Below are 23,302 nucleotides of genomic sequence, written 5' to 3' on the forward strand. Positions count from 1 at the left end.
TTATCTTGCGACTCCATTGAAAGAATGTGCAGCATTTGCCTAACATTTTACTAATTCAGCACAAAGCTTTGCTACCCTGAGTGGGCAGAAGCTAACCTTGTCACCGCGCCACGTCGCACAGGTTTATGTGGGACTCACCATTTGCACCAGACTCTCCAGAAATGGAACAAGCTTGAGCAACTCCATGTCGTTGTCGTCTGCAAACCAGCTCTCGATGGGGATCCCGTTCTCCAGCTGTGGCAAAGAATCAGGGAAAGATAAAAACTCTGCAAAATCAGCCTTAACGACAAGAGATTTCAGCAGGGGCAGCTGTTCACGTCAATAGCGTTATCAAATCCATTCATTCAATTAGCCTTTAGTGAGTTAGATTTGGATAAACTCTGGTACACTGAGTTCTTTAAATACCTGTGAGCATAACAGTTTGAATTCTCCATACTAAAGACAATCCTGCTGTAACTCATGATTCGGGGCAAGCTTTTGCTTAGTTACATAAGAGATGCCTTGCACCAATACACTGTTTTCAATGGATAAGAGGGCACAAAGGAACCAGTCCATTTCAGAGAGGTGGACGCTATGCAAAAGCTTGCCCTGAATCACGACTTGTAGCAACAATGTCTAGTCTGGGGAATTCAATTCGTTATGTTTATGTGTTATCAGATAACACAGTGTACCAGATTTTATTGAAATTTAACTCACAAAATTCTAACCTTGCTGATAAAAAGGGTTTTTTTAGAAACTTCTTTTCTGGAATTGTATAACCTATGGGAAAAGTCTGAAATTCCTTGGGTCTTAGCTACAAATGTAAATCAGTTTTTTGATGTCATTAGGTCACAATTACAAATTCATGAAGGGGAACTGTGCCGCAGGAAATGACAAAACATAAAACTGTGAACCATCTGGAGTGTATTGGCTTAGAACACCCATCAACAACCTCAAGGAGGTCCAACATCCGTCATGCAGAGCCGTGCGTGCATACTGCAGAGTATGCTCGCAGAATCATGCGCGAATTCCGCAAGTCTATAGAATTTGAGGCATGCGTCATGTAAAGACTCGTGTAAAGTGCATAACACCTCTTTGCAACTGTGTGACGCCACCACACAGAGAGCTTCCAAGTTCCAATCGGCACTTCACTCTAAAACACAAAAACCAGACAAAGGGTGGTTCTGGCGGTGAAGTGACAGCGAAGTGTCGGCCCACACACTCCTGACACCACTGAAGGGGATGCTACGTGCACAGGACCCGTTGCACTTGCGGTCACCTGCAGTCAATCTCTCATCCCAGACCAAGAACTGCCAACACGTCACTTAACTGACGTCAAAGTACATGTACATGTAGCATGCTGTGACATTAGGATTGCTCTGGAGAGGGGATAAATTGTGAGGCAGGGAAGGATTTCCTGACACTGCCGGTAACAGGTGTAAATTTGGTGAGATATAGTGGAAACTCTCGCTTTGCATGGCTAAGCCCGGCAAAAGTGGGCGCAAGGAAGGAAATGGGCGTATTAGGGCATCAAAGTTGATTGCCTGAAGCAAGCAGGGAATGACTTGGCAGTAAGTATGGAGTGACTTCATAGCTTTGGAAAACTTCAATTTGCTTTGGAAGCATGATCAATAGTGAAAGGCTGAGGAGATCCTCCGTGAAGGTTGCTAAACATCATTTGGCTTTAATTTAAAACATGCAACTGACCAGTGATAAAAAACTGTTTTTGTCAAATTGTGCGGCCGTTATAATGAATTGGTCCTTGTCTTCATGCTTGCTTTCTCAGAGCAAAGCCATAACTGAGTTTTTTCATGCAACTGCACATCTTTTCAGATCCTTTGTTTGAAGCAAACATTTTTCCAGACTTTCATTCGATCTTCCAACTTCCAAAAAAGTTATTTCGAAACGAAACAAATAATAGATATGCCGTCATGTCTCGATGAGAAAAGATGCGGCTGGTAAAACCACATTACAAGTGGAAATGCGCGCATTGTCGGCCGGTGAAACCACATTACAAGTGGAAATGCGCGCATTGTCACTTGGCACATAGGGAGACAGCAGCTTAAATGGCTTAACCTATTTAAACCAACGACTGCCAAATGCGTCGGATCAGCTGTTTCAGCATCCGGCCAGTCAAAGCCCTTCTGGGAAAAACCACGGCGACTCAGCGAAAGGTGAAGGGTGCAAGCCGAGATGAGAATGGGGCTGCTGTACGGGAAGCCCAAAGATTACACTGTTTAACCTCATTCTGTGTCTGCGCCCATGTTGTGCTTGTGCAAGCTGAGTGACATCTTGTCATGTTGTCAAGCAAGAAATATGGGCTGAGGGGAAAGGGGCCACAGGGGGGTTGGTGAGGCCACTGGTGACTAGTTTGGGGTAGGCTAGTGAGCAGCGGGTCTTCCCTCCAGAACAGTGCTCTGACAAGGTGCGCTTTCAGCATTGAAGAATGCTGGTCCAAAAACTCAGGGGACAGAAACAGTCGAGCGACCAAAAGACAGATTACTGAAGTTTTCTTGACACATGTAGCTTTTGTACACATGATGTGTCAAACTGAGACCAAAACATCAAATATGGCAACGCAAAGCAGATGGGACTCCTGACCATGTACAAATGAGGTGATGCTGAAGTATATATGCATTCCTATTTTGGTTCTGTGCAACCTAATAGGTTGCAGTAGTCCTTCATTTTATACTTTGTGCACCAACAATGTGCACAAACATGTTTTTCTTAACCACTTCCTGCCGGGGCAGTTATCAATGTTGATGATGCTGGGCCGGAATATTTATCATTTTTTTTCTGTTTTCGAAATTCTTTAAAAATGCCTATCTTCATTTACTGGACACTTACAAATATGCGAAGGACTGTCTGGTGTCCACTCTAGCTTGACAGACAAAATCTATTGACGCCTGACTATTTCAGCCTGGCCTGCAGCCTTGTAAAAAGAGCCCGGATTGTGCAGTGTTATATAACTTTCTTTTGTTCACGAACCTGGCTTAGTGTAATGCCGACCTCTTTTCAATAGGGGCCAGATTAGCATGCAGCAGTGTTGTGTGGATCATCGCTGCGATGGTGGAGAGCTTTTGTCCCCTGTGGTCATCCGCTTGCTCTAAATGCCCCAAATCGTGGTATACTGTTTCAAAACAAGGCTGGATTATCTCCACTTTTGAGAGTGAAAAAATGTCGGTAATTCCCAGCAGCCTGGTCTTTTGTTCCAAGTAAGGTATTTTGTTACAAGGCCCTGTTCCCTTTGTCCGAGTATGGAGACCCCGGCCACACATAGAGAGCATAAGTGTCCAGATCCGGAATCCCCGGCAAGGAGTGGTTATTGCTTACACAAATCAGTTGTAGATTGGTCAAGCACTCTCCTACACACTCTGCGCCCGTGCATTTCAATTACCGTCAGTGCTAATGGTTGTGCACATTCTACTGAAAACTGGTCCCCCCAAAATGTTTAAAGTCCAATACCTGATAGCCAAATGCCTGAGGCGAGTTGTCGATGATGACCGTTTTGGTCAGATCTCTCCCAAGGATGTTGAGATCCTTGATGTAGTTGCCTTGCACACAAATGCAGTGCTCCCGAAACAACCGATGCCTTCAGAAAAAAAATTAATAAAATAAAAAAAACCTAACTTTTCAATCACATGTAAACTTGGCTTTAATTTGAACACAAGTTTTTACCCTCTTGGACCACACTGAATACACAGTGTGAATATATATGCCAGTGAAAGGGTGAAACTCAGCATAAAAAAGGTATTTTAAGGTATTACAATTCCAAATAAGCATAACAATGACCAATCACATCTGTAACAATTCACCACTCCACTTAGCAAGTCCAGTTTTCAAGGACTAACTGCCTTGGGATGACTATATCTCAGCTCAGCTTGCCTCACGAGGACAGCCACATTTTTTTCTGCTGTGCAGATATGAATAAAGACAACACCTGTGACTGGATCTCTCTAGGCTTTTGCGGAGGACTAAGCAAGAGCTTGCCCTGAATCACCGCAAAAGCAATTTTAGTCTGGAGAATTCAAATTGTTATGTTCACATGAATTGAAAAGAACTCAGTGTACCAGATTTTATACAAATTTAATTCGCAAGAGGCTTATTTCTACTTACAATGTGGTATGTGAACAGAATTTGATTCCCCAGTCCTTGCTAGCGAGTTTATGCCTTGTACCATCCACTAACCTGAGACAGAATGCTGAGGGAGCCTCTCAAAATGTGTGTTCCTGTTCCCTCTAGGGAACAATGACGGGGCATGTGCTTCACAGCAGGCTGCCCCGAGTAAGCCCTGCATGCCTACAGACCACTGTTCCCATCTGGGTCCCCAATTTTTATAGCTTTATTTACAGATGGTAGCCATGTCATCTAAAAACAGATGATTTTCGATGGGCCATCTAACAATATTAAAATAGTTAAAACTAATATGCAACTAAATTACATAATACTAAAACATACAGCACATTAACTATAGAAATATTCCAAGATACATGCACCATTAAGAAAAATATAAAAAATTGCAGACATGGACTATAAGAACATTATAACATGTATCCCAGTGTAATATAAAAGGACCATAAAATTAAAAACAAATAGAAATTAAAGGTGATATAAGAACCAAGGGAATGTGGAACTCCCTGCCCCCTAAGCTCTAACAAACCCTGAAGTCAACACTCGAGGAAAACCAACCTCAGGAACATATTCAAGATTTAAAATACATATGCATCAGAACAGGTCACTGGTGTATCCATCTAAAAATTGCCGTCAATGGCGAAAGAATCCCACTTGTATAGATTTTGTTTCAGCCACCGGAGTAGCCTCTGCTTAAATGTTTCAACATTCGTAATGGCCTAAAGCTCCCAACCCAGCTAGTTCTTAATTGTAGCACCCCTGTAGCTGAATGATCTCTGACCCATGGCTGACACATATCTTGGTGTATAAAAAGTGTTAGCCTGGTTGTTTCTTGTGTGATAAGTATGAACCCTGTTGACTGGTGTAAACAAGTCCTTCAAATATGAAGGAGCAGTACCATGGACAAAATTGAACATTTGCAGAGTCTCAAAATACTCAATTTGATTATCAATAAGGTAACCAGCCAAGTTCTTTAAAAAGTTGGACTGTACAGCTTTGCCTGACATCCTTAATAATTAGTATACTTCTGGCATATCGCTTCATCATTACATAGATTTTAAGTAATAATTCTTTCTGACAGTTACCCCAGACAGTACATCCATAGTCAACAAGTGGTTGCACTAGCCCTGTGTAATAATCTTTTCTAGCTTTCAAGGGAAGCAGGTATTTGATTTTATTTAATATGTGAAGACGCCTTCTAAGCTTCGAACACACATATTCAACATGAGTCTCCCGTGAAAGGCAGCTATCAAAATGAACACCAATAAGCTTGTGTTCTAAAGCTGTCCAGGGTAGGAACAGCGGCCACGTCTGATTGAAACTGCCAATATTCTCATTGGCACATTTGACGGCATTCCACCATTTGAGACCACCTCTTAAGTGACAGGGACTCCCACATGACGCAGTGTCCCACTCACCTGACCAGTTTCTTATCGGGATCCAGCAAGTTCAGCAGCTTATCGGCGTAAACCTTCTTGGAGGCCGTAAAGAGGATGATCTCGTACAGCTTGGACATCCTCTCCAGGAACTCATGAAAGTACGGTCTCGTCCTCACGTACACCTGCGAGCGAGAGATAATTGCCCATAAAACACTGAACTTTTGAGGGAAAAATTCCATTCGCTGCTAGGAAGGCCTCAGCTAAACAGTCTCTCCACTAGCAGTCCACTTTAGCGATGAACAGGAAAGAATGAACAGAACTGCTCCTGTGAAATAGTTAATTTGCTGACTTTGTACATGTACAGCTGCCATCCAACACAAAGTTTCTGAAAGATTTCCAATCAACCATTTTCAGTGGACACATACATGAACTGCTTAAGAAGTGTTTGAGAAATATGATTCTGGTATTAAAAACAATTTCTTTTTCAATTCCTGATAATTAGAAGAATGTAATTCAACTCCCCTCCCCAAAAACACAAAAAACTAAAAACAAAATTGCTTAAATGATTAAATAGTTGAATATTGAACAATGTGGCACAGCTTTCGTTGATTCCAACCAACCATAATCCTCAGGGAGGATTGTAAGAGCCCCCAGGCTGGCACCTGTCACACGGCCTCAACATATTTAGTCCTGGATTTGCATCGAGCAATGCCGGAGCTGCACATTCAGGTGGCCCAGAATTTTTAGTCACAGGGCTTGGCACTTGTTCATCAACTTGTTTTACCATTTCCTATTTACTGGATGTGTTTGGTAGGAAACTGACTTGTATCAGAGCAAGTACACGTACCCTGTCTGTGGTTTTTTTTTATATTTTGGAAAGGGTCCAACTTCCTGAAACTGAGCAGGCCTGTCAACTTGGACCCAACGGTCAAGACAAATGTCGCCCATATGGCAAGGGGCCAGACTGTTCCACAGTTGGCTTTGGTAATGCTCGGCACCCTCAATATCAGAAGCTGGGTAAAAGGGTAGTGAGGCAATGAGACAGTAGGGGCAGGAGTAAGGGTGAGGGACGGGGTAGAAAAGGAGTACTGAGGGCTGACACACTGGCGGTGAGTCAAGGAAATCCAAGGACAATTGAGGAGGTAAAGCAGAAACTTTGAGCGGCTGCAAAGAAAACATTTGCTTCCTGACACTTTTTAAACAAGAAAATCTTGACGTAAGGATTTGAGTCATCTCTCTCAAACAAATAAAAAAAATGCACTTCATTCCATGTTTTTGAAAAACGAGGCTGTCAGATTTTGCACCTATTTGGGAAGTACCATTCTTACTAAATTCCGAACCAGTTGCCTTGGACAGGGCCAATATTTGACACTGTCACATCTCGGGGGTTAAGCTTAGTCTAACTACATCCCCCATATCTCTTGCGGGGATTTCAGGGCCAGAATACGGCCAGCACATTCCCGTTTGTACAACCTCTGACATTTGAAGAGTAAACTAATTTGAATCCTCACTTGTGCATGAATAGAGACGCTGAGTTCTGCAATGAAGGCAGAGTTTGCAAGATGCCGTGACATCCGGGATAATTTCACAAGCTTGGAATGTCCTACTTATGCCACTGCTCATGCCAGGTCCCAATCTCAATTATTTAGGCAAGTTCAGGGGTCAAAGGGTCTGACCTGGTCAGATTTTTAAGAACCGTACCTGGTACGTAACGTCTTGAAAGACAACAGGAAAGGACATTGTGCAGTTCTCCATTTCGGCCAAGCTGCAGTGTACCAGTGTCTCATCCTGGAACAAAAATGGAATGTAAATTAGCAATGTTGTGACAGCACCACTGGCTAGCCGGCCAATAGGGGGATTTCCCCAATTGGCTGTTTGTTTACAATCTTATAACTTGGAGAATGCCTGCAGATAAGTGACGCAAACTTTGAAGAGTTTTGAGTCTTCTCCGTGAAAGCTCCAGAATGTCCCCTTTTGCAGTTCCACACATTATGCTTTTTCCAAACACGTCCCAATGAGTCAATTTATTTCAACTTCCTGCCGGATGAAAATAGAATGTTCTGTCTTTCTTCCTCTTTCAGTTTAGCACTATTTTAAAAATACATGGAATCGGTTCTTTCATAAGTATGGGTATTTGTAATTTCTCATACAGTAATATCTTTAAGTGTACAATCGGTTTGTTTTTCAAGTGAAGTGGCCGTCAGAAGGTATGTGCAGTTGAAGTCCAAACGTAGGCATTTAGGAACTTCCAACACATTAAACTCAAGTTCTAAAAACTCCCCAAGCAACAAAGCACTGGGCCTAAAAGCAATAAAGTAATAAAGGCCAAAACCAACAAATAGTTCCGATTCCTGAGAACAGGGGTAGGTAGGGGCCAAAAAGTGGACTTTTTTTTTTCATTCTGATCCATTGGGCTATTCAACGGGTCAGAAACAACAGCAAGAGAGGTTGGCTGTCATTTGTTTCCAATAAAATTAACAAGTACTTTATGGGATGCTAATTACATGCACAAATAAGTCGGCTGAACCATTTCAAACCACATTAAAATGAAAATAAACTCCTCCCCCTTACCAACTATACATTTTCCCCTCAAAAAACTTCGGAATCCTGCCACCAAACTAGGGTAGTATCAGCAAACAGAATGTATAACTATCTAGAGATCCGATGATGGAATGCTCAGAAGAGTTTGGGTTTTCTGAGCACAACAGGCATTGCAAGGATTTTAGTAGCATAGTCATTGGACTTACAAGATCCAGGACCAAGGAATACTCGGGAGCCCGCCTCGTCTTCAGAGGGAGTGCTGGGGTGCGGTAGAGGGTCTCCTTGGAAACCGGGGGCAGCTGCTTAATGAAGTAATATCTGCTTTGACAAAGGAAACGGGATGAACAGTTTAATAACAAACCCAGAGACAGAAATGAAATGCCTAGAGAGCAGCATATGATCAACCTACAACGGGCAGGTTTCGGATGAAAACAAGTCATTTGTCAGGACCAAAGAGGAAATTTCTCTTCTACTTTCCTTTTTTTCATTTCTAACACAACCTGTGAGGGGTGATCGCGGTGATGGTCCATCGATTGATCAGTAAGGACTGGGAACCAACTGGTAGCGAAGTCTACTTAAACAACTCTGCAGGGCATTTCCTGAAACACATTTCCCCTCAGCCTTAGAGTGAAACCACCCGTTGAATTGAAAAGTTACAGGGTCACTGTCTAGCACATCCCAAGTTTAGTAAAAAAAAAAAGACAGGTCCATTCATAAGTCAGTTCAGAAGTACTGTAGTGGGGATGAATTGTAAGAAAGGAATGCCTTTATCCCTGTGGCAGCCAAATCCAACAGCTTCGAACTTCACACAGGATGACCTGTGATGGACTTGTGGAAACTTGTGGTGAGTCCAGTACCGCACCCAAAAAAACATAATGAATATTTCTGTGGTATGTAGATTAACGTCTATGGATCTGGTATAAATGGGTGAGGACAAATTAGTATTTTACCATAATGGGCACCTTTTCTCCACTCAAGCTTTACAGGCATTGTCATTTCGAAATGTTATTTTCAAGGTATCAGAACAAGTTCTTACAAATTTCCCCGATTTTTGAGAAATCTGCCACTGACTGGAAAAGTCAAGTTTCTATTGAACCATGCTCTATGCCTGTTATTGAACCATGCTCTATGCCTGTTATTGAACCATGCTCTATGCCTGTTATTGAACCATGCTCTATGCCTGTTATTGAACCATGCTCTATGCCTGTTACATGGCCCCTTTAAACTGCATGCACATTGGACTCAGCATCTCATGACACTAACAATTGACTGAGCACATCTGAGCCAAAAATTGCATACACAGACTGTCAGGGCATGTAGTTAAAAAGACTTGAACAGCATTCTAAGTACTAAACAGCCACACGACAGAAATGTGGACGTCTGAAAAAACAACTAGAATCGAACACCAAATGCCTCCTATGAATAATCAGTGCCAAACATGTCCAGCGCAAAAATGCATGCGATGAGTCACACACACAATTCAAAATCCTACATGCACACTGCACACCCACAAATTATCCGGTGAGGTAATTATCTGCACAACATCCGAGCCGGCGAAAAGCATCGTGCGGCTGCAGATGTGGGTCGCCAAACTTCCAAACACAAAACAGGAAATGACTTGTGCATGTCACCCCCCCCCAAAAAGCCCATCCATCACAGGGTTTGTTCTTTTTAACAACAATACATTAGCTTGGCTAAATATCCCCGCGTCTATTTTCATAAGGGTTTAGAGCCTCTTCTCCCCCCCCTCCCCATTTTTTCTCCTTCCATTTTCCTCTCAGGGTCCCCGTGTTTTTCTGGCCATTAGGATGCCAAGTGAAATGCACACATCCGCTAGTTTGTAGGAAGAGCTTGAAAGTGTGTCACTGTGTAACAGTTGCTGATGAGGTTGAACCGAGGGAGGATAGATGTGATAAGAACAGGCTGCTCTTTTTTTTTCTTGTTCTTTTTTTTCCTCCTTTTTTTTTGCCAAACGGTACGAACGTCGGAGGTCGCATGGGCTCTGCCGGTAGCTCACAGAGGTCGCAACCTCATCAGAATCTAATGCCTACTCAGGAAGAAAAATGGACGGGATAGGATGTTGCCAATTAGAGACTGGAGTGCCAGAATTATAAAATCAATTTTAAAGGTGCCCTGTGTGCTGCATTGATGTTTGCAGCCATAGGTGCCTATCCACTGGAAGCACCTTTCCATCTAACCTCCGAGAAAACATGCAGTGCAAGCAGCCTAGACCAACTAAGTTTCACTTGATTTAACCTTCTATCCTCAGGCTTTTTTGGGGAGGAACCTTCATGAAGTCTCAATGATCTTTAAACTGTGCAGGAAGCACGTACCAAACTCTTTGCGGGTACATGAACTTTTAAAGGGACACAAAATCCCACGAAACAGTGGATGATCTCTTAGGCTCCAATTTTCCACAACTTTTGCTTCACTTTAAAGAGAGTGGTTGTACTTTAGGGTTTCGCATGACTTAAAAGTGTTTTTCCTGAGTCGTTTGATCACTTCCGAACTGTTAGGCGTTAAATAGTAGTCATTTCTGCTTTATGGCCATAACACATAATAAGTAATTCATGTAATTTTTTGAATACTCACGGATCAAAGGTTTCCCACTCATCCAGTGCGTAATCGGCATCAAGGCCGTCATCGTCCACGTATGTGTTGCAGGCAGATAGCGAGCAGGGCATCATCTCATTATGGTTCGAATCTGGACGGACATAGAAAAAGAAAAAAACTTTGATTTTCCCCAGAGCCCAACAGGGGAAAAAACGAGGAAACTAGGACTACTTGTCGGGGGGAGGGGGGTATTATGTTGACACAAAATGTCAAACCTTATTGCCTGTCATCTGATGGTATATGTCAGCACCGGAAAGTAGATAAAATGGCCTCTAAAGTTAACTTGTAGACCCCCTTAGAATTTCCATTCAACCTGTGCGGCTCTGCAACTTAAATCCAAATGTCAAACACACCAGCACCCACTAACTTTTCAAGCAGTCTCCCTCATGTGAAAAATTTTTAAAACGCTACAAATTGCTAGCTGATGCGACCTGAAATGTGAAAATGAAAAAGTTGGTTTCCAGTCTGATCTGTGAAGAGTCTTTCCCAAATGCAAAATCCTCTGGCATATATTTATAACATAGAGGTTGATGAAGTGTTTTTTTGTGTCTTTAATGTGTTTCTCCTCTGTGTTCACAGTAAGCAGTATTTTAATTGCCTGTGGAATAAAATCTGTATATTTTGTAATGGAGACCCTGGCAAATCAAGGAGACAAAAGGAGTGTCTGTCCACTTTGCCCTTATGGCCCCTTGTTTTGGTGGATGAACATGAACTAGTGGGGGAAGGACACACCCACTATGGAGGACTTTTACTTCCAGCTGATATTAGGCCAGAAATGATTTATTACCCAAGTTTTGAGAGCGAGTGGAACTTTTGAAGAAATTTTCAAGGATTTAGAGCCAAAGTAGTACGACACATTCACGCCTTGTCACTCAATGTCACAGATGTCAACTGTCCTTGTTATGCAACACTGTTATCCAACAATGCACTCCTAAGACTCCCGTCCCTTTTGTCCTGACCTGTCATGGTCTTCTCCTCCAGCTGTTCGTCGTCTTCTTCCTCTTCTTCCTCCTCTTCCTCCTCGTCATCGTCAGTGTCATTTGCCACTGGCATGGTCCCTTCAGCTATCGACGCTACACCAGCCGGTAACTCGGCACCAGTTGTCACTGCGTCAGACGGAGGCATTCTAGGAACAGCTGCCTCCTGGCACACAGAGTCCGCTGAGACAGAGTCCAGGCCTGGCCGCTCGGCCACTTTGGGCAGGTTCTCCTTGTTTTCAGCTGTCATGCCTGGCAAAGGGTTTACAATGGAGGTCCCACACAATGATAAAGTGTTAACGGCCAGAATGTGCAGAGTCCTTTTGCATAAAATGACATTCACCATGTCCAGCTTCAGGCAGTGATGGAGGATTCGAGTCCAGACTCGGACTCGAGTTCGGACTCGAGTCCAATTTTTTGGGACTTGTGACTCGGCTTGTTTTGGACTCAGCTTGGCTCAGACACGGATTAGATGGCTTCAGGTAGTGCACATTTGCAAACCATTTCAACAGAAAGATCCTTTGGCATTTTCAGCAATTACATGCAACATGTTGACTGCCGATGATACATACATGTACACAGGGAGCCCCCTTTGCCAAGCAAAGTACCCGTGCGAGCATATTTTTTTGTTACTTTTATTTCTGTTGAGCTGAGAAAGTGAACACAACAATGACAGAGAATACTGTTCTCCAATCTGGCTGTAGTGTATACCAAAAGAATACTCGCAGTGGCAAAGGCCACTTCACCCTAGGGATAGGAACCCAGGGATAGTTTCATGGATGGTAGTCAACATGTCAACTGGTGTCTCTTTAATCCAGTCCAGGAGGGCCTCTGTTGCTGCTCGTGTCCAGCAGAACAGAATCCCCCGTGACTTGTTAAGCACCTGAACTTTGAAAAATTATATTTCTACATCATAAACATAAATGCTGACATTAAAATACCACAAAAATCGTTGTCATTACATGGTGAAACAAAAATGTGTCCGAGATAGGATACCATTTCACATCTGGCTTTAGTTTAAGAGAGGACAGAACAGAAGACCTGCTTACCGTTACGAAGAAACTGGTAAACTGGGCTGAACAGCGTGCCCAGCAGGGACGTCCGGGGAGGGCTGTCATAATCCTGAGCCGACTTTGCTGCCATTGCATTCTTCGGAACTGCAGCAAGCCAGAAAATGTGGGTGAAGAGGGGAGAGAAACAAGCACTTGACTTTGTGCTCAATTTGCTTGGAACTACGAGGACTGAGAGTTGTGCTCTCTCAGCAGAATGTGCAGGTACAACGTGGGAGAGCCTCAAGAAAACAATCAAGCATTTGACTGTCATTACACACTCTGACATACAATGCATTCAACACCCCGGTTGGTTGTCCTTCTTTCAGCTTTAAAAGTTTTCAATGCAAATAGAAGTGCAAACAGAGATAGAAATGGAACACGAGGAATATTAGAAATTCAGGGTGAGGAACCTGTGTATCATACTAAAAAAAGATTGCCACACGGAAAGAAATTATGCCTGGGTCAACTGGCCTCATTCACAAGTCAGCTATATTGAATTGAAAGTGAGGTGAACTGTTTTCAATTTGGAATCTGGTAATGAAATTGAAAGCAATGAAATAAAAGTCATTACAAATTAATGCCATTCATTCTGACGAATAATGTTAAATATGTTTCAAGCCAGATTTTGAAAAAATGAAAGGATGCAGGGAACCCAAACTACATGTAGTCTGGCACCACCTAATTGTCCGGAAAATGGTGAATTATAAGAAAGGTTCCGGGAACATGATCAGAAATGGTTTCCCTGTGAATAAGATTTATTTAAGTAATTGAATATTCCAACATTCGACCTTCCATTCCACCGGATATTTGAATGTTTGGTTATACCAAAGTAAGGGAAAAAAGGAACAATAGTTCTTGGGCCTTATATTTGGGCATACACATGTATGTTGAGCTTATTTACAACACTGTGAAATATGCTTTAGACAGCAATTTTGTCTGCAAATAATTAAATTTTCCCTTTCTGATTTCATTAATTTCGCCTCTAAATGCTTGATTTCAAAAACATTTGTAGTCTGGATAACTGATCAAACAAAAAAAAAGGTAAGTGATGGGATCTGGTGGCTGGACTTACTTGTATTGTTGTTGCACTCATCAACTGCTGGCTCCGTTTTTGTTCTCTTCGGTTTGGGGACCGGCGTTGACGTGATGAACGGGGAGTTGTCGTCTGCCAATTCCCGCTTCCGCTTGCACGGAATATCCGACTGTTGCTGATGTAAAGAAAAAAAAAAGACAAGGATATCAAAACACGCAGGATTTGTCAGTGAATATGAATGACATGGCGCCAGATTCGAGCGTGCAAGAAACCCCAGGAGTACTTGAAGAATGTCGTCCCCTTCAACAGGGGGAAAAAAATTGAAACGATTAGCAGACAGACGCCTGTACTGGTGTGAAAAACACCAAGTTGTCAGGCGACAGCGGAAAAAATAAGGATTAAAACTGAACAGTGCATTTGAAAGAGCTTCCCATGAATAAATGTGCTGAAGTTAGTTACTGTTTGGCAAGATTTCACCGTTTTTCAGACCCGAAGCCTCTGTTTGAACATTAAAGAAAAAAGATGTGCAATGGAAACTTTTGGTGTAATGTGAGAAGAATGGAAACATGTTACACTGTGCAAATAACGAATGGTAAGAAAAACAAAACAGTCCTATTCAGGCAAAGCTTGGTGAAATTTTCGAATGGGCAAATGCAACACAATTAAATTTGTTTTGTACAAGTACCCAAATAAACCTTTCCATCCCCAGATAAATCCTGGATAAATATCTGCCTGAATAAATCCTTGGATCTCCTGCATGTTTGAGTTGAGAAATCTCATGTGACTGAGCAATGGAACTTCCATTTAACCTTACATGTAGGACTTTTCTTTTGAAGCTCAACTGTGACTGCTTTGCACTACAATGAATAATTTAACAGCACATGATGTAAGATCCTCAAATCTGATGACTAGGGATTTTTTCAGGCACTGCATAAAGAGAGGCTACTGACAACAGAGACATCGGTACAAGTGTGTGTGCATGGGGCTAGTCCCTAGCACACTTCAGTAAAATTGGAAGTACTTTGGAAGAAATATGTCAAATCTCTTCAAATCCTTGTGAAATTTGTCACATCGCAAGAATGCAAGGATGGTTATGATCTTTCTCCATGAGGCATGAGCAGAAGATTGTTATCTTACACACCTGCTTGATGCCAATTTTTTGGCAAACCAGTAAACGTCAAAGTCTTTCAGATAGACAACAAAATTTAAGACAACAGACTGAGCACACAAAATCTGGCCCAAGTAGTCCACTGCTTGAGGTGTGAGGTCAACCATAGCTCTGATTTGATTCACATCCTTTTGACTTTTTTCAAAATCCTGGAAAAACGCCAACGATCTAACTTGACTGTGATTGTTTTTCCCACCTCGCTGTGCTACAAGCAAGCAGTAACGACAGCAGTTTGTGTTTTTCCTGACATCACTGGAAGCATGCAATTATGACAAATTTGAGCATGCTCTTAAAAGGCCTCGGTCGAAGTGAAATGCGTGGATCCTCAAAATGATCCAAGGTACTGGCAGAATACTGCAGCTAAGAAATCCACGATCACTCCCTTCTTTTTGGTACTGAGTTCAACAAACAAGGCAACACCCCCAATGAGTTTTGGTTCTGACAAGTTTAAAAAGTCTACCCGTTTTGTTCACCTTCTTTGGAACAGCCATTCTTACAACTAAGGATTGCAAACTCCCTTAATGGTCCTCTGAGAATGTAAGTTTGACACTCACTGTATATTTTGAAATCAATTTACAAGTACAACATGTACAAATATCTCTACAATAAGAGCATCACAAATGAGATGTTCACACTTCATGCAGTTAATTATGGTCCTTTATGGCTGTAATAAATATTTGGAAAACCGAATTAAAGAGACCGAGAAAATAACTGGAAGCTAAGGTGGTCATAGTTAATTTTTCTGAACCATGTCCAAACCCTGAACCTCCCTCCTTCCCCCCGCCCCCAAAAAATGGCTCCCTTCCTCCTCCCTCGGAAAGGTGAACATATTACGTATGTTTACATATTATCAGATAGAGTCAGCTCTCAATATAAAGAACAATGTCATGACAGAATATTGTTATCGAGAGCAAATTCTGCAAAATATCCTCGGTTCTTGAATTCTTCCATTTTTGCCTGTTTTCTACTCATTTTACAACAATGTCCTGGTTACAACTTACACAGTCCTGGTAACTTACACAGTACCAAAATGTGTCTCTATGACACCCTGTAGAATACCGGTACATGTACATGTACCTACATGTAGAGTACATTGTAGCAGCCACACCATGCACTGTTGCATTGGGCTTCTTAGCCAGTGCAATTTTGCTTTTCCATCATCAAACAAAACCACTTTTAGAAACCCCAAGGGATTTATCGCTTTTGAAAGACTACATGTAGTTCATAAAATAGCTGGGGGAGGGGTGTGTTTCTACCGGTACATGAAAAAATGATACAACCTGTACGTGCTGATACACAGAGATTTCATATCGGCTAAAGTGCATTAACAACAGAGTACCATTTCATCATCAGTATCTGCAATTAGTATTCCATGGTGAAACCTGACGCTTTTGGGAAGACCTCCTCCATGACAAAGTCAAAATTCAAGTACTTTCTGTAGCCTGGCAAGTAACAAAGTGGCTTACACTTGTGATGCCTGTCTAGTACAGAAATGAGTATGAATACAATATACAATGTACATGTACGCGCACACTCAAGAGAAGTGAAACCTGAGACAGGTGCACGGCAAGTGATAATCTTTTTAACGGCGATGACATTTAGAAAAAAGATTCAGAAGAGAAGGGATGCAGTTGAAGGAATAACAGTTTGGAAATGCATTCAGCCCTGGAAGAAAACCACTTTTTTCGCTGAAAAAGAGATGCAAAATACATGTCCACAAGACAAAATGAATTCTCCACCATGTTTGGCCCGCTGCAAATCTTACTTGCAGCTTCCAATGGCCTTGAAATAAATTGTGGGGTGAAATTAATTCAACAGAAAAGACGATGCAGATGACATCAACTGAACACAAAAGCAGGCCGCCACTTTTTGCAAGCAGCTTCAGTGGTGGAGACAGAACTTTCAAATACAGTTTTGATATTAAAGGAAACACTGTACATGTAAATATACATGTACAGTGTACATGTACACGTAGTATTGCGGTGACACAACGTAGACGGCACACTATGGACTGCAACATACATGTACCAATGTGGTTTTGTGGTAAAACTAAAATGGCACTATGCACATACATGTAGGAAGCGCATGCACACAAGCTCCCCGCATAGTAATCCATTTTGGTCGGAATGAACGCAGCACACAGCCAGGACACGTAAGACAACGGGAGTATGACTCATAAGAACCATTTGGTCGATTGTGGGTGGGGACCACAAACACATGACCGTCTGTCAGTACGTGTACAAGAGGAGGGGGGGAGACTATATGTGGGTCATGCGTATTTTTACTGGAGGCCTTGCCGGGGATAATGAAACCTTGCTGTCATGACAGAACCCCACCAGGGACCTGGGGAACTGTTGCGTTGGCTAAAGGGCGACAGCAAACTTATTTTCATACGCTTGGTATTAATGCAAGTAACATGATTGGATCTGTGTTCATCTGTGCACGAAGCAAAATTTTCAGACAGTACCCAGTAGTTTGCAGTGACTGCTAGTACACCGACACTGCACACCAGCTATGAACGTACACATACCGATAATATTCAAATCCTATACCAAAATCTGTAAGGTGAACTTCTACGTAAAATGACCTATAAACGCATGATTATAAAACACACAGCAAGTCTAGTTGTAAAGCAGCACACAGGATTGACAACAACCCTAACCCCCAAGGGTGTATGTAAAATCATATGAAATTGGAGGATTTGGGACTGTTAGGGTTAAAAATACACCTCCTCTACTGTTTCCTTTTTGATGCCGACATTACGAATTGTATAAACAACTGCTGAACTATGATTCCAAGTTACCGGTATTTCTGTCATTAACCAGTTAAAAAAGGTATGCAAATTACGATTTCCAACGGCACCTTTGCAACCAAAGGTGAATGATGAATGTGTGATACTGTACATGTATGTACATGTATGTACATGTACATGTATGTACATGTACATTTATACTGTTATTTGTATAAATGTACAAGTACCGGTATTTAAAAACATGCACACTCAAACATTTGCAGGTGCTTGTACATGTGTAATTGTGTAAAGAAAGGTTAATGATAACATTTGCCCTTCCAGCCATTAAAATGACATTCCTGTGGGCAATCAGACAACCTAAACAGAATGTCGACCAACGCACACCTGCACAATATTACTGTCTGCACGGACCAATACCAACATGTGCACATGTATACACACTGCCATTCTTCACATAACTTGACGTCCAGCGAATTTGACATCCGAGGACTCGTTGAGACTACAAGTCTAACATCAGCGGTAACCAAGCTGAATAACAGGCTATAATCTGACGAGCAAATGACAGCAACAGTGGCTACTATGCAACGAGCTTCCGTCGCTGTGAGCCCATTATCTTGACAGTGGCTAATGCACCGGGCCCAGAACATAAGGGGGGAAGGCATGAGAAGAGAACAATGTGAGTCAAGAATTGGAAGTAGGTACATTTGTTGTTCATACAAGTACCTGCACCGGTACATTATTTCCATGGAACGACTTATATAGGAATATATTCCATAATCATGTACAGCTATCCATGAAGCAATGAGCTTGAGGGTGAGTCTTTTCCACATCCAGTGTAAACTTGTTCGAGTTCAAAAATCTGAAGAACATCCAATTATTTGCGTCTTTGGTAAATAATCTTGAGTAATTAGGCATTACCTACATGTACTGGTGCTGTACATGAACATGTGCATGTACATACAGCGCACATGGATCACTGCTTATACATACATGTACATGTAAATCCTACGGTTTCATATTACATGAACAGAGCACTTTAGGTACATGTATAGTCAGAGACACGGATTTACATATTTAGTAGCACTCAATACAATTCAAAACTCCTCTGTAATTAACACAAATCATCCTCAAACAGCTAACTGAATTCGTACATTGATTAATATTTATCAGCGGTTTGATGACGGCAGTTAGCAACAACCAAACCAAACGCTAATGTGGGTAAAACACATTGACCAGTTAACTGGGTGAATTAATATAATCCACATTAATTTACCCTGCAAGTATCAGTACACACACCTGTATTCTGCCCACACATGCACGCATTTGATGTGACGTACACATATTTCCTCAATCTCCTTATCATCCAAATCAATACATAGTGCAGGTGCAAATGCTGTTCATTAAAGGTTAGTTTCAGACAAAAACCCCCACATCTATTTAATACAAGTGAACACTGCAATAAACTGAAATGTGACACAAGACTGATTAAAAACAGTATGTGCTTAAAGTTCACATAATTTGTGCATTGATTGTGTACAGTGCCGTACACACAAATATTGTATGTAATTAGTGATTACCAACATAAACCCTTCCCAATCAGAACACACCCGAAATCAAATGGTATACCCCTCACACTAACGCAAAGTCAAGAAAGGTTGGGCTAGACCACACTCACCAAGGGGGCAGACCATATTAGAGTCTTTAAAGAGGAGATGAGTCCGCAGGGTGAAAAGGAGAGACGAAACCCCTACACATTTGAACAGAACAGCACAAAAGGATGACAAAAACCACACACACGCATAGGTCTTGTTTTGTCTATCTAGAATGAATGGAATAAATATAATTAACCAACAGGGAAAAATCACCACAGCCTCACACAAAACAGGCTTTACTTTATTAAATAATAAGAATAGATATTTTGAAACGCTTTCCATGTCACAGACATCTGAAAGCACTGTACAATTACAACATTTTACAAATTAATTAAAGTACAACAAAACAAGAGATTAACAAATGACAAGAAATTTAAACCACCCATGAAGAAAAGTACTGTTTAAACTGATGTATTTTCAAGCGAGTTTCAAAAATGTCTAGAGAGTCTTCAGATCGACTTTCCATTGGTATGTGGAGATTACAGACAAGGGACACAAATAAGCCTTTCGCAAGTTCAATGTCAATAAAATCTGGTACACTGAGTTATCTGAGTGCACATAAACATAACAATTTGAATTCCTCACACTAAAGGCACTGTTGCTATATCGGTACCTCGTGATAATGATTCGGGACAAGATTTTGCATAGCGACCGCCATCTCATTCCGGTTTAATTTGCAAAAGGTTTATTGTGAAGCAACCGTTACCACAGTATTTAGTCATGCCTAGTGACTGTTGTAAACCAATTGCACCTGAGGTTGTCAAACGCAGAGTGAATGTACTTGATTCTAACACTGAGTAGTTCACACAGATAGTCTGGAGCTGATCCCTTTATGATTTAAAACTGGACACGCAAATAATCTTTAAGTGGAACTGTGTAACTTACAAGTCATGAAAATGTCCCCTCCTTAAGATCTCACTGTAAAATTACTTCCAAACCCCCCAAATCACCTTAATTTTAACCTGGGCCATCCCAAATCTTCGAAGATTCCACACGTACCAGTATATGATTTACACTGAACCTAAGAAGTCAGGGGTACCCCTCCAAAATCAAATAATACATGTACTTAAACTATGATGGTAAAAATGCAAAGTCCAACATAGCTAGTACTGATTTTCAAAGTCTTGATGCACGCGGTATTTTCAAGGTTCAAAATGCTTAGCTCCACTAATGTAAAAAGTCACATGTCCTTTTCCCACTGCATAAACTCACACGGAACAATTACATGTCTGACTTCTCACCGGTTCAGTGCTTTTGCATGCTTTCCACACAAGCCACAGCTTTTGCCTGTTGCATTTTATGATGGAAACCAATCCTCAAACACGCACAAATAACAGGCGCCTGCCACGTCCTTGGGAAATAATTCACCATCCCATCAGTGTGGAAAGTTGCGATTTGCAGTGAGTCTCGCACCTGCTTACCAATTGACATCTTTCATCTCCTCACTGCCCTGACGTAATACTGTGCAGTACATGTAGATGACCCACAAAGTAGACAGGGCTCTGGTAATGAATTCACACTGCAGTAATCAGCTCAGCTTCAATTCCATTCTCTTTGAACATTCAACAAAGATCTTTTTTGTTTCACTGATTTGTTCATTCAAATGATGGTTGAATTACATGTACATGTAACATGCTGACCTACATGAACATGTACATGCAAAAAATTTTAATATGACAGTCGGTGTATATGTACATGTATGTTTCCATCATTCAAATCAACTCAAACAAAAAAAAGAATCAGTCTTCTCATTTTAATTTCCAAGATAAATACTAAAATGAATGATGAATCCTGCATGTTCTGTCTAAACTCTAAAGCAATTTTCATGCTGAGATATATACTAGTATGTGAATAGAGACCAATAGTTACGATTCTGATTATGGCTGAAAATACATAAGACCCTCATGGACATTTCAATATTTAAATTAATTAACGACAACTTCTTTATCACTCAGCACGCATGAAATAAAAGTATGTACCATACATGACGCTCACCTAATGGACATGGAAAAAATGTTCACTAATCCTGAATAATGGATTGTGCATGCCTCGGTGGCAGCCTATTTTACAGAGCCAATGGCGAGGCCTAAAGTGACATTTTCCGGTCTGTCCATCTTCCACGATGGCACCCAGAATGTATACAGTGGATAGGCCTGAATACTTTATTGCCATTTTTCATTAGTACTACAACACATCAGCAGGCGACTGAAAATAATACGGGGATTTACATGTACAGGTGCAGTTACTGGTTCATGTATGCACATGACGTGTACATACAACAGAGTAGGGTGGTTTCCTTTTTACCAATGTTTCTGAGATAAATCTTAACTGTACTTGTTAGGGAACGTGACAAAATTAGACAGGTGACTGATGTGGAGCTTTTAAGCTGTTTTGTCTCATTTTTTTTTCCTGAATGCCAACGAAGGAAATGTAAGATGGTCCATGGGCAACGATCAGAATGCAAATAAAAGCACAAATCTTGAGTGAAACTGAATAAAAACGGATGAAACAAGAAAATCCAGAGGAAAAGTCATATTTACCCAACTACACTTTTCTTTGATTGCAACACCACTTTTGATTCACATTGGCCTTACCAAGTTGTCTTCTGAATGCAATTGCTGATCAATTTCAGACAAGTGAAAATCTCACTTAAAAAAACCAACAAATTCTCTAATTTTTCAGGCATGTTCGATCATCTATTGGGAAAATTTTTTTTCACCAGCCAGCTGTACATGTACATTTGTAGGTGAATTGTCATTTGCACATCATAAGTATATCACACGCAGGTAAGAACAAGAGGAAAAAATAATAATTAATACCACCGGCGGACGCGCTGCATTGGAAATGAGCAGTTGTCCTGGGGACAAGCAAATGTAAATAAGGCCGGGAGCGAACCAGCGGCTTAATGTGGGGACAGTTACATGTATAACAGACCGGCTGACAAGGAGAATACATCATAGGCAGGAGGGGGGGTGGCACAAGAAAAAGGCTTCAGGGGTTGGAATCAAGAGAATTGATTCCTGGTGGATATTAGGATTCATAACATCCCTGTACATACAGATCGGTCATAAATGCACGTGCGCAGTCTGATGTGCAAGGGAAACCACAACTGAATTTAAATGAAATTAAATACACTTTCGTACCTTGGTACATATACATTTACATGTACATGTAGAGCTCTCCTCATACATGTACATGTATGCACTGGAAAATGTGAGTAAGATTAAATACTGTGCACAAACTTAAAACTGATTAGTTACGTGTTCACTCAAAACCAGGTTTTGCAAATAAGCACAGAATGCTGTTATAATTCTGTTACCAAAAAGAAATTTTTGAATGGTAACATATCTTTAGATTCATATACTACAAGAGAATCTCTACATACCATATTTTTATACAGTATCTACAACTGAAATATATTTATCAAAGAACTAATTTCAGACAAGTAATATCTATCTATCCATCTTGATTTGAAGGACACCCTAACCAGCAAGGAAAAGACAGGTTGGTGGGAAGCGTGGCACGCGCCTTGCACGCACACAAGATGGCCATACATTCAAAAAGAAATTGGTTGCACATATTCAGTGCAATCCACCCCAAAGGTGCACGCATAAACCTGTGCGCGCACACGGTGAGTTGCCACCAATAGACTGTCACTGCTATGTAAATAACATGCCCTCTCTTGTTCCTGCGCACCGCAGAAACCACAAATTTTGCTAAATGAAGAAATTCAGTTCCAGTCTCTGCTGAGCCCTGGCCGCTATTAAAAAGAGAAAGGAAACAAATAGCAACACCCTCCCCCCCAAAAAAAAACCGGGAAAAGACAACAGCTTCACTCACCCTTAGGTGCTCCTCCGACCCCTTGGTGGGTATCATTGTGACCTTTGACCCCATGCCAATGCCTTCCCCGTTGGATTCTGTGTGAGTAGAGTTGGTCTGTCGCTTGGTCTTTGCCACCCGCCTTCGCCTTCTTGCCATGACGATGATGTCACCTTATTCAAAATTTTTTAAACAAGAAGTAATTT

General features: G+C 41.4%; 1 protein-coding gene across 4 annotated transcripts in view; it reads right to left on the bottom strand.

The window, feature by feature from the left end:
* ctdspl2 (CTD small phosphatase like 2) overlaps window positions 1-23,302 on the bottom strand; it is a 47,851-nt gene that overhangs the window by 5,837 nt on the left and 18,712 nt on the right. For 3 of the 4 annotated variants that reach the window (XM_087139689.1, XM_087139690.1, XM_087139688.1), the window contains exons 2-12: window positions 23,118-23,269; window positions 19,301-19,372; window positions 13,745-13,880; window positions 12,670-12,777; window positions 11,603-11,872; window positions 10,623-10,734; window positions 8,237-8,348; window positions 7,191-7,277; window positions 5,529-5,671; window positions 3,445-3,571; window positions 139-234 (exon numbers count right to left, since the gene is read on the bottom strand). In XM_087139689.1, the coding sequence (XP_086995815.1) occupies window positions 139-234; window positions 3,445-3,571; window positions 5,529-5,671; window positions 7,191-7,277; window positions 8,237-8,348; window positions 10,623-10,734; window positions 11,603-11,872; window positions 12,670-12,777; window positions 13,745-13,880; window positions 19,301-19,372; window positions 23,118-23,255 (1,401 nt within the window). In that variant the 5' untranslated portion in view covers window positions 23,256-23,269. The remainder of the gene's footprint in view (window positions 1-138; window positions 235-3,444; window positions 3,572-5,528; window positions 5,672-7,190; window positions 7,278-8,236; window positions 8,349-10,622; window positions 10,735-11,602; window positions 11,873-12,669; window positions 12,778-13,744; window positions 13,881-19,300; window positions 19,373-23,117; window positions 23,270-23,302) is intronic. The other variant, XM_087139691.1, reaches the window with a different exon arrangement.

The sequence above is a fragment of the Acanthaster planci genome, linkage group LG08 (assembly GCF_054643075.1).
Source record: "Acanthaster planci isolate LZ-2023a linkage group LG08, COTS_SCS, whole genome shotgun sequence".
Classification (NCBI taxonomy): Eukaryota; Metazoa; Echinodermata; class Asteroidea; order Valvatida; family Acanthasteridae; genus Acanthaster; species Acanthaster planci.